Source organism: Mchenga conophoros, linkage group LG19 (genome assembly GCF_057382185.1).
Source record: "Mchenga conophoros isolate Kocher_MC1m ecotype Shallow Benthic linkage group LG19, M_conophoros_male_GT1.1, whole genome shotgun sequence".
Lineage (NCBI taxonomy): Eukaryota > Metazoa > Chordata > Actinopteri > Cichliformes > Cichlidae > Mchenga > Mchenga conophoros.
This window is the reverse complement of record NC_140544.1, coordinates 12,558,975-12,570,339: the sequence shown is the minus strand read 5'-3', so window position 1 is coordinate 12,570,339 and position 11,365 is coordinate 12,558,975. Positions and strand designations below refer to the sequence as shown.

At 40.9% G+C, this 11,365-nt stretch overlaps 2 protein-coding genes across 2 annotated transcripts; one reads left to right on the top strand and one right to left on the bottom strand.

Annotated features, from left to right (window-relative positions):
- Positions 1-350: 350 nt before the first annotated feature.
- rhd (Rh blood group, D antigen) lies at positions 351-4,667 on the top strand. Its single transcript, XM_085256280.1, has 10 exons — positions 351-564; positions 1,218-1,404; positions 1,486-1,636; positions 1,727-1,874; positions 1,965-2,137; positions 3,473-3,610; positions 3,699-3,826; positions 3,921-4,000; positions 4,085-4,158; positions 4,295-4,667. The coding sequence occupies exons 1-10, from the start codon at positions 420-422 to the stop codon at positions 4,319-4,321; spliced, it is 1,251 nt and encodes a 416-aa protein (XP_085112406.1). The 5' UTR covers positions 351-419; the 3' UTR covers positions 4,322-4,667.
- Positions 4,668-4,862: 195 nt separating this feature from the next.
- On the bottom strand, positions 4,863-11,276 carry tmem50a (transmembrane protein 50A). Its single transcript, XM_085256281.1, has 7 exons — positions 11,141-11,276; positions 9,620-9,725; positions 9,410-9,522; positions 6,253-6,320; positions 5,974-6,066; positions 5,314-5,374; positions 4,863-5,233 (listed from the first exon to the last, which is right to left on the bottom strand). Exons 2-7 carry the CDS (start codon positions 9,719-9,721, stop codon positions 5,188-5,190), a joined length of 483 nt encoding a protein of 160 aa, XP_085112407.1. The 5' UTR covers positions 9,722-9,725; positions 11,141-11,276; the 3' UTR covers positions 4,863-5,187.
- Positions 11,277-11,365: the final 89 nt, after the last annotated feature.

The following is an 11,365-nucleotide window of genomic DNA, read 5'->3' as shown; positions in this document are numbered from 1 at the left end:
GTGTGTTTCGCTGACTGACTTGCCCCAAGGAGATGAATGTCATTTATGCTTTGTTACCAGGTTGAAATAGTGTGCATGCGTGTGCGGCAAAAAATGAGGGCCGCAGTTGTCTCTGCTTAAAAAGTGAATTATTTGTGCCTTTTAAAATTATTATTATCTATAGGGATATAATAAAGCTTCATCATGCTCACTTCCTTATGTTTCAAAATATTCCCTCAAATACCCCAAATATTTCACTTATCCCCACAAACAGTTAGAATTTTTTTTATTTGATTCAAATCTATTAGTACAGCTCACGCTGTCTTGCCAAGACGCTTTCATGCGCAGCAGCTGATAAAGAGGAGAAGCTGCGTGCTGTGGGGTTGCGCCCGTTTGTCTGAGCATCAGTGTGAAGAGAAGTTGTGCAACAAACATCTTCAATGCCTCCTCAGTACGCACCAAGCCTGCGCTCTCGTCTGGCACCCTTGCTGCTTTTCCTGCAGACTGGGTTTATCATCATATTTGCTTTTTACACTGAAATCGAAAGAAATGGAAACGCTGATGACTTCAGCAAACGTTACCCAGGTGAGTTTTATTTTTGTGAGCTTGGAAGGGGGGTGTTGAGGTCAGATGAGGTTAAAGATGTTCGTGTTTACTTTGATTAGCTAATTCATGAAGCAACTATCTTTTAACCCTTGTATGGTGTTCGGGTCTGTGAGACCCGTGTTCAGTTTTTTTCAAAAGAAAAATTAAACAATTAATTATTTTTTCACGTGTAAATGTGTTGTGTCTTTCCACTCACTCCACTTGATTATAGCTGATTTATTTATAACATTTTATATAAAAGAAAAACGAGAAGCACATAAATTCATAAATGTGATCTAACAAAGGTAAAGGGAAAAAATTAACCATGTTTGCTGTTCACATGTCTTGTAATTGGGATGAAGTAAACATCTGTTGAGTAATTTAACATAAAATTGTTTGATAGTGTTAATTTGGAAAGCCAAAACTCTAGCGGGTCCACCAGACCCATGAACACTGGCTGAGTAACAAAAATACGAACACCACACAAGGGTTAAACTAACTTCATGTGCGAAATAAACACACTTCAGTCCAAGAGTGTGGGGAGGAGCTGCCGTTTGTTGGTCATTGATAAGCCCGTGAGTAAATGTGTTGTGTCCTCAGCTAAAATTCAGCTGTAACTGTTTATTTTTGTGCCTTCTCTTCTTCTTTTTCAGAGTTCCAGGATGTGAATGTGATAGTGATTCTAGGCTTTGGCTTTTTGGGCACTTTTCTAGTGCGCCATGGTTTCAGTGGCTCCGGGTTCAACCTCCTTGTGGCTGCCATGGCCACCCAGTGGGCCCTCATACTGAACGGTGTGGAGTCCTTGTACTACAGGGGAAGGCTCAGGATAGATCTGAAAAGGTGGGAGGAGACGGTTGGTGCAGATAATTTCCTCTAAAGGAGCTTATATAAATCAATTTAACTGGAACTTGTTTGCTGTAGCTTGATAGTTGCTGAGATGTGCACTGCCTCAGCCCTCATTTCAATTGGAGCTGTGCTGGGGAAGACCAACCCAGTCCACCTCATCCTTATTGGACTGCTCGAGGTGTCAGGGTTCATCCTAAACAAATGGCTTCTGCAGTTTCTCCTGAACGTAAGCCCACGTTTCACCCTCATATCATATCTTTAGATAAAGTGTATTCACATCGATATGCCGCTGCTAATGTTTTTCTGGTCCTTCTAGACCCGTCCTCTGATCAGCATCATGATGCTTCACATCTTTGGGTCCTTGTTTGGACTCATGCTGACAGGGACACTTTACCGTAAAGGCTCAGAGCAGCGATTTGAAAAGGAGAAATTTGACACAAAGATGGGATTGTTTTCCATGTTAGGTAACAGCTTTCCCAGATATCTGCTGCATCATTTGGCTAATTTCCACTCTAGTGAATCTGTGTACAGCTGAATCTGTCTTTCCTCTCCAGGGACTGTTGTCCTCTGGATGTTTTGGCCCAGTTTTAACTCTGTCCTCGTGGATGATCGGACTCCTGGGAGGAAGCTGGAAGCCGTGTGCAGCACCTACCTGGCCCTGGCCGTTAGTGCTGTGACAGCAGCTGCGATGTCTGTGCTCTCCAACCCCAAGGGAAAACTACACCTGGTATGACCTGACACTTGATATGTTTGCACATTATTATGAGACTTTATGTGCAATGTCAACATAAGGTGTCCAGCATAAAACTTCCCCTCTGTGCCAGTAGACAGACTTTTACTGGCCCACAAAAAGTCAGTTTGAATACAGCTAACTGTTTTTGCTCATTTAGCTTTAAAACTAAAGCTAAAATAAATGCAGTGGACCAAATGCTGTGCTGCTCTTTAGACTAACCCCTGCTACCTGCAGGCATCTCTGTTAGAAAGAGAGACATATGGTAGCAGCTGCTGGCTTAAAGCAACATTAAAGTCAAGATCTATCAGTTTATCTGCTTTCATTTTAGCTTTTTTCATTTCTACTCTCTCTGAACAGCTGAAAACACTGCTTTTCTTCCCATTTAAACCATCCCCACAGGAAGGGCTTTTATTAATATTTTAATGGGAAAATGCCCTCATCTGCCACTTTATTAGATACACCTTGCTAGTGTCAGGTTGGACCACATTTTCCTTTATAAGCTGTCTTAATTCTTTGTGGCACAGATTCATCAAGGTGCAGGAAACATTCTTCAGAGATATTTTTTGGAGACCATTTGAGTTCAGTGAACTCATCGCCATGCTCAAGAAACCAGTTTTAGATGTGCAAGTTGTGATCATAAAGGGATGGACATGGTCAGCAACAACACTCAGGCAGGCTGTGGCATTTAAATGATTCTTAGTTGGCACTGAGGGGCTCAGAGTGTGACACCGTTACACTCTGAACAGCTTGTGTGGACTGTAGTCTCAGTCTCCTGGCACCTGGTGTGATCTTCTGCTGCTGGTAAAACCATCTGCTTCAAGGTTCCACGTGTTATGCATTCAGAGACGCTCTTGTGCACACCTGTGTTGTAACGAGTGATATTTGAGTTACTGTACTGCCTTTCAAAGCATTTTCAGCCAGTGGGAATCCCCTTTCTTTTTGACCATGCCTGCATGTTTGAATGCACTAAACTACTGCCATGTGATTAGCTGATTATATATTTGCATTACTGAGCAGATGAACAGGCATACCTAATAAAGTGACTGATGTAGAACATTATTTTTGTCAGTATTTTATTTTAAAAATGAGGACTGCAATTATCAGCACCTAAATACGCTTTAAAGCCATAAGTGGTTTTTGATGTTCTGGCTGCGTTAACACAGAAACCTAATATATGACAAAAATGAAGTTTATGTTATTCACAAACTTTTGGTGGACTTATTAAAAAATTGGGGTTAATTTAAACACATTTTGGTGTTTATTAAAATTTGCAGTGCAAGCTCAGCTTCGTCACCATGTGAAGCACCTAAAAGTCTGATTTTCTTTCAGATCCACCTGCAGTCCTGCATCCTCGCTGGTGGCGTCGCTGTCGGCGTCTCCATGTCAGCAGTTCGTCATCCTTGGGAAGCCATGATAATCGGCTTTGCTGCTGCCATAATATCATCCATTGGATTCCAGTATCTTAAGGTTTTCCTCACCCCCTCCTAGACGTGGACATTTGCCTCAAGCTTGCACAGTCTGTATGATAAAACTCAGCTGTTAACTTATTTCACAGATCCACATGCTGCTGGCATTTCAGTGCCATGACACATGCGCTATCTTAAACAGTCATGCACTTCCTGGTCTACTGGGATGGATAGCGCATCTTGTCCTGCAGATCAAAGACTCAGATGATCACACAGTGTAAGAATGAAACGGTCCCGTGATGTTGGACTGCAACACGTAAAAGAAGGAATACCCTGCTTAATTATTTGTTTTTCTTTCCTTCTTCTGACAGAGCGATCCGGTTTGCTGTATTTCACATCTGTAGTCTCCTCATCACCATCGCTCTGAGTGTGACGCTGGGAATCCTTACAGGTACAGTATGCCTTAACCTCTATTCCAGCAGCAGGTACAGTCAGTGCGCCGTCTTCTTTATAAGTTTCATCTCCTTGTTTGAAGGGCTCCTTATCAGGTTGAAGTTTTGGAGACCACCCCAGTACAAGAATTGCTTTGATGATCAAGCCTTCTGGGAGGTATGCAGTCATCTTCTTTAATGCTTCCCTTTCAATAATTAAAGTCTGAAGATATTTCTGACATATTTTCCACCATGCTGAACTTTAAAACCTTCACAAAACCTTAAACAGACAAAATGTTTTCATGTTTTTGCAGTTTTCTCATCTGGCTGTGCGCAAATAAGAAGACGAAGACCCCTGTATATAATTTCACACTCTCTCCTGACTTTTATAAAATAATGTAGTGGGATATTTTTTTTTGTGTGAGGGAGGAAAAAAAAAAAAGGAGGATAAAAATCGGGAGTGAGGAGTGTCAGACTGATTTACTGCTCAGTATGTTTTTATTGCTGCCATGGCTGTGAAACACTGCCCTGATGCTCTGGGTGTTACACAAGCTGAATGGACAGATGTTGCATTCAAATACAAAGTCGCAGCACTGAGAGGACACCCTACAGATGTGAAACCTCTGTCTGCCAGAGGTCAGCACTGTGGCTAACTGAAACTCAACAATAAATCTGGATTGCTGCAAACTTTCAGAGCTGATATAGTGTTATTCCTGGAAAATTACAAACAACCCCCCATGGTTACATTCAATGAAACATGTATGTGTACACATCTACGAAAAATCCGTCAGTTAATATTTTGTACCATAACCACTTATGGAATGTGCGCTTGGCAGGCAGGCTAAATTAGGGGATGCCATAAAACAAAGGAGATGGAGACAGTTTAGTGTCTTGAAGCTCCCAAAATACACAATTTTGTTTATGCATAAGTAAACCATTTTAACAACATGGCTACAGAGTCCGATTGCAAATAGACATGCCACATTTGAAAATATTCAAACTTTAAAGAAATCTATGAAGATTTGTGCTTAATTATGATTTAGCTTTTATACAGCAAACCAGATAAATTAAACATGTTAATCTGAAGGCTAAAAAAAAAAAAGGAAATAGTTTATATATAAAGTGAATACCCACTGAAGCATACAGTCTCATACAGTATAGAAAGCAGAGTGTATAACTGTGGACATGAAGAGACACGCAGAGTTCATTACTGCCAGAGATCCTCTGTACGACCAAACTTGAACACCAAACCCCTGAAGAAGAAAACAATAAGATGAGTGAAATGTTTTCATTGTCCTGAAATGGACGAGAGAAAGAGGACTCAACAACTCACCCGAAGAAAATGAACGCATTTTGGAAGAAAACAGCAATTCCAGGGTACACAGTGGGCTTCTCTGCAAAAGACGCAACAGGTTTACGGCGTCAGTTACAGCATCACGCCGTCACAGCTTTGATCCAAGAGTTCCTTACTGCAGCAAACATCCCTCTAAACAGCCTCATTTTCACCCAGCAAACACTGACGCGTGAACGTTATCTGCCTATCCTAACACAGGTTGCACCGCAGACGACGCTGATTCACTCAGACCATCTCTTACCAAGCGACAAGTTATTCAAATTATCACATTAAAGAACGCATGCCTTTCTCTTTTTAAATACACACTTCATAGCTGGGTTATGAAACGGCTGCGTACAGACAACTAAACATCGATGAGTCCAGGTACGCGGACTGTATAACTGTGTAATATGACCACAGTTATGCTGTTTATAAATACAATTAGATCTTTTTAGACGGGGACACTTTTGTTTATAGCTTTGCCTCTGCACGTCACTACGTGGAAATATGGCTCCAACTGGAAATACAAATTATTTCCATTATATTCATTCATATTATAACCGAGGTGCCAAAGTTCCCAGTCCAAAGTTTCTACAGTTGAAAACACAGCTGAACACTTGGGCCAAGTAGAAAAGTGCTAAGCAGATAAAGTGGACTCACGGGGCACTACAAATCCTCCAAAGAGAATCCACATGGAGGCGATGAGGGAGCCAAAAGCCAGCATGAAGCCGATAAAGAGCCACACTCGAGCACCTGCAAGTAAAAGATAAGAAAGGGCGGGACACTGAGTGACGTGGTGTCGAGCTTCGTTTACCACGTTGCGTTTTACTGCATGCGCAGATACACGCCACAAGAACAGTAGAAAGCATATCTGAGACATTAAATAAATAATCGCTAAATGAAAATAGACAACCTGTCGTCATCACAGCAGACACACACCTGTCTGTCCCATGCAGCCTTCGCTGTAGCTGTCTCCTCTCACTTGGCCATTTGAAACAGCATTTATCCTAAAAGGGAAAAAAGCAGAATGCAGAATCTTCAGATGTTACAACCCGAAAAAAGTAACATTAACTAATAACTGTTGGAGCAGAAAAGTTATTTATAAACCCTATCCAGGCCAGTTAACTCTGTAAGTGTTGTATAAATGTGTTTATTACATGCAAACCAAAAATTCCTTCATCCACCAGCGCTAAAATCCTCCATGGTTCTCAGAGTGTCACACATGGGTACTGTCAAGTCCCGTCTTAAAGCCTTAAGATGAGGCTGCTTTCTGACTTGATTAGGGTCAAAGTCTGGCTTTTTACAAAACTGTATGCATCGGACTGAAGGTTACAGCACTGTGTGCACAGAGATTTCACTATGATTAACAAAGTGTTGAAAAAGAATCAACATAAACCCACTAAACGTTTGAAATCTTTCTGAGGACACGTTTCACAAGGAGGACTCACAGGACTCTAAAAACACCCCAAACTGATTAAACCTGTTCAGGTGCTCGTGGGTAAGAGTCCTTTTTAAACTCTTCCTTGACTTAATGCATCAGTAACATGGACATGTATGTTATGGAGTATATAAAGTTATGAAACTGCACAGAGGAGTGGTGGAAATACATCTTGCAGGGAAAAAAGGCGTTAAACCTTATTTTGGGACAAAATTACTCAATACTTGAAGCATTTATATTTGCTTAAACTTGAAACATATGTCCTTTTGTGTGTTTTGTGAAAGCGAGTTAGCAAAAACAGAGAAGCTGAAAAGAGAGTAAGGAATTATTGTGACGACAATCCAAGGTCAGAGAGAAAAAGAGTACAGAGCTGTGTTTCAACATGAAGTTCAGTCTTCTTTTGTAAGGTTTATAACAAAGAGAGACAGGATGCTGGAAAAAGCATGAAATAAATTGGATGATGTAACAAAGAAACTCTTTCACGGAATCGAAGAATAGGGAAGATTAGACCTCCAGGCAAGGGGTGACTCCAGAAGCGTATATACAAGAGAATACAGCACAGCTACCACCATATGCCAGAGAAAAGGATGGAAATGGTTTATAAATACATACAAATGTGGCTGTGCTGAAGAGAATTTAGCCTGAAAGCAGTGTTAAGACTAGCAGTCATAAAGAAATAAGCAAGAGTGATTATTTTGATGAGAGTACAACCTTGAGTTACAGAAAAAGTAGTATTTAGGAACAGGATGCAAACACGGCACTACCAGCGGCATGTGTAGTTACACAGGTTACACACAGTAAAGCTCCAGGGGGGCAGGAGAGAAGTTTTGTCATTAATCCATTAGTGATGACCTCGGACATGAGGAGGAGGGAAAACAGCACGTCCGAGGAGCTTATAACAGGTTATGGAAGAAACTCCTGGGACATTAAGGAACCATGGCCGAAAACACAACAAGCACAGTCCGAAAAGGACCGTTCAGAGGGGGCAGCCGGTGCATGCAGTGTGGAACAGATGCTCATAGTGCAAAGTATCACTGAAGTGTCACTTCAGCCTTACAGTGCACATTGTGCCACAAAGATAAACTCCAACACCACAGTGCGTGGGGGATCTTCTTGCATATGGATTGCCAGTTTAGTCCAACAGTCCCAGTAGCCAACTTTTTTTGAGCTGGGCCAATATAGTGCGGAGATCTGCTGTATCTGGAATCTGCAGGGATATTGATGGAGTTTACTACCCTGATGGGCACCAAATCACCTCTACACATCTGCCTAATGGCGGTTTTATTTTTGCTGGACCAAACCTGCCACCATTCAAACATCCAGCTGGGAGTGCAAGTACGATTACTATGAGGGAAGTTGCTACAAAAACATCCAGGTCGATGAGGACATACAAGATCAGGAAAATTGAGTAGATGGAAGAGCAGAGCACGAGATGAGTGATGGTGACCGGCCACAGTCCTTGAACCAACTCAGGGCCCTGCTGGACCACAGAACTGGGGACCAGCTCATCGGCCTTGCAACATCTGTTCACTGCTGATGAAGTGGACTCCCCCGTCTTAACCACCATGACAGGCAGCCAGCGATCTCAAGGAGGGGGTGTCGAAGAGACTGAGATCCCTGGGCTTATCTTCATCCAAAAGTGGAATAAGAGGACTTAACATCCAGCCTTTTTATGGTTGCAGTGATACAGAGAACTAAATCATGCTTAATTCTAATCAGAATATAATCAAGAATAAATGTAATCAATACAGGAGTAAGAAAATGTAGTTTCAGTAATGTAATGACCCTCATGCTTGACTTTTTCACCCAGATTCCAGGAGCATTGTTATGACCACGGTGCACCCTTTGCTCTGTGTGTGTTAGAGTGAGAGCACCAAACAGGCACTGTGTAAAAAAGCAGAAACACTGTGGACTTACGATTTAGAATTAGAATTTGCGTCTGTTTCCCCTTCTTATTTTTTGCTGTGCCGGGGTATAATCACAGAGGAATTGGAGAACTTTTTTCTGCATTCCTACTGGATTATATCGGCACAGACTGGTGTAAGTGGTCAGGATGCGGATGTTTCCCTCTATCTCCCTCATCTCAAAACCAGCAGTAGAAATCAGCATGATCTCAGAGTACAGTTTGTTCATTGAATTATTATTATCTTACTTGGATTTTGCTTTGCTCATGTTAAATTGCTGAAATAAAATATGCTGCATTCAAAAAATGTAAATTCTGGGCATCCCCTTTTTAAATTTTTGTGAAACCATAAAGATAAAAAAGAACCAGTTCCAGACTTCCTGTTTTGGAGAGATCTCTAAATCCACACTATGAAGCTAAAGTTGTCTCTCTTCACATTCATTTAGCTATTGAGACTTTTCACATGAGTGACACGTATGAATTTAACTCACATGTTAACAAATGTCTCTGAATAAAAAGATCAAAACTGGTATCACTGTCACCTTAGACAGGGTCATCAATCACTCTTGAAAACAGAAAGGGGCAACAACCCCCGACTCCCAGTTATTACGTGACTAAATCGCTGTTGTTGGGTTTTTTTTAAGGTCATGTGACATCAGCTCTACTTCCTCTGTGATATTACGCATGTGATTTGGAAAACCTGCAAGTTGAGCTTTAAAGCTTCAGAAACACCAAACAGCTGCAGTCTGTCTTACATGAGAAAGGCCACGGTAGCGATGACTCCACAGGTGTGATATGCATGATGAAATTCATCCTGTGCCGGGTATTTCACTGCAGCATCAATGATGATCCACCAGCCGGTGAAAAACTGCAAAAACAACATCCCCGGTTATGTAAATATGTAAAATCTTCTATACAGATTTATATATATGTCTTTATTGTTTTGAAGAAATCAGTGGAAATACCAGGACTCCAGCAGCTATAGAGGCAATTGTGTTTCTTCGCTCTCCCCAGTCCACATTACACTCACAGTCTCCGCACCGGATCCCGTCCAGAAATCCCGACATGACTCTGGAAAAAAGTAAATGTAGGTGTAAATCAGGATTTGAATTAAGAGAAAGGCAGCTCAGTTTAAACAGTCTGAAAAAAAAAATAACATATCTTTTTATTAATGTAAAATGTAAAATATAAATATTACACATAAAAATCTGTTAAAATCAAATCAAGTCAAACCTTAAAAAGCTGAAGATAATACAATGAGAAGGTGAATAAGAAAAAAATCGAAATAAAATAATTCAATTCAATCATAAATACATATTTTCATAGAATATACACACTGACTATAAAAAATTTAAAAGTTCAGAAAAGAAAAACTATAAAACCCAACAGGCTAAAACTGTTTGTTAAATATCAAATAAATGTATTGAATTAAGGAGGTCAAGAGGGGAAAAGGGGCGAAACAGTAATATAATTTTTTTTTTAAATGTTCAGTATAATGAAATAAAATACAAATAGCAAAATAATGAAATTGGTAAAAAACAAAAACAAAAAAAATTACACAACTGAAAATAATACACAAATAACACCGGACAGAACAGTAGCTTGTCCAGGAGTAGATTTCAGCTCCCATTGACTTTTGATGGAGGTGTGGAGGACACACGTACTCTGGATTTGTCCTGAACCTCAGGACTCGTGGAAACCTACCTACTCAAATAATGATGCTAAGCCGTCTACTTTAGGTTCAATAACTGAACATCAACGCTCTGGCTGTTGCCACAGCTACTAGATTATTACAGCGTCCCTGGAGGCCACCGTCTGGAGAATGCATAACAACAATGACACAGATGACTCGTTATGTGACTCTTAAAACAGTAAAAATAGGTCACTGAATGCAGTAAGGAAAAGTGTCTCAGCAAAATTTCCACCCCATTGTGTACAGGAGGAACAGCTGATTTATTAAAGTTTAAATAAATGATGACATCACACTTTCCACAGCCAGCCAGGTGTATTCCTGACTCCACTAATGTAAGTGCGGGCAACATGAAAAACAGCTGTTCATTATGCTTATTTCCAATAATCAATAAGCGAAGTCAGAAAAGTGGACTGAAATCTGACACAAAAATCCATCAGTGCGCATGCGCCGTACAGTAGGCTCGTGCTCGCGCACAAACACCAACAATACTGTAACTCCACATTTATCCCGTTTAATCGCCACATGCAATATCCATTAAGCCCCTAAAGGGATGATAATAGCAGGTATAAGTTTTAGAAACTCAAACAATGCTCGTGTGTTTGATTAAAACCCTGCGCTGTCGCTTTCTTTTGTTCATCGCTTTGGTACTAGCAAACATTTCCTTGAAGGTTTCTTCTCGCTACGAAGTTGCTGAAAAAATACCACGAGCCAAACGACAGCGGTGGGAACGGATAGAAACACACATCCCGACAGTGTTACCCGTTCCTCGTGCCATTTTCAAAGGAATTCCTACCTTTTATTCTCGCTTTTTGGTGTGTAAAACCTTTGGACAAACCCGACTTTGCTTCCGACAGAGGTTCGTCATGCACATGCGCAGTCAACCCACACCCTTTTCGATCAAAGACGCTGTTGATGTTGTTGCCTTCAGGAGCAACGGATAAAGTGTGAATTTGTAAACATCTCTCCTTTCTAATTCCAGTTACTCCTGACCAGTAAAATTATTGCATAGTAGGTTTCT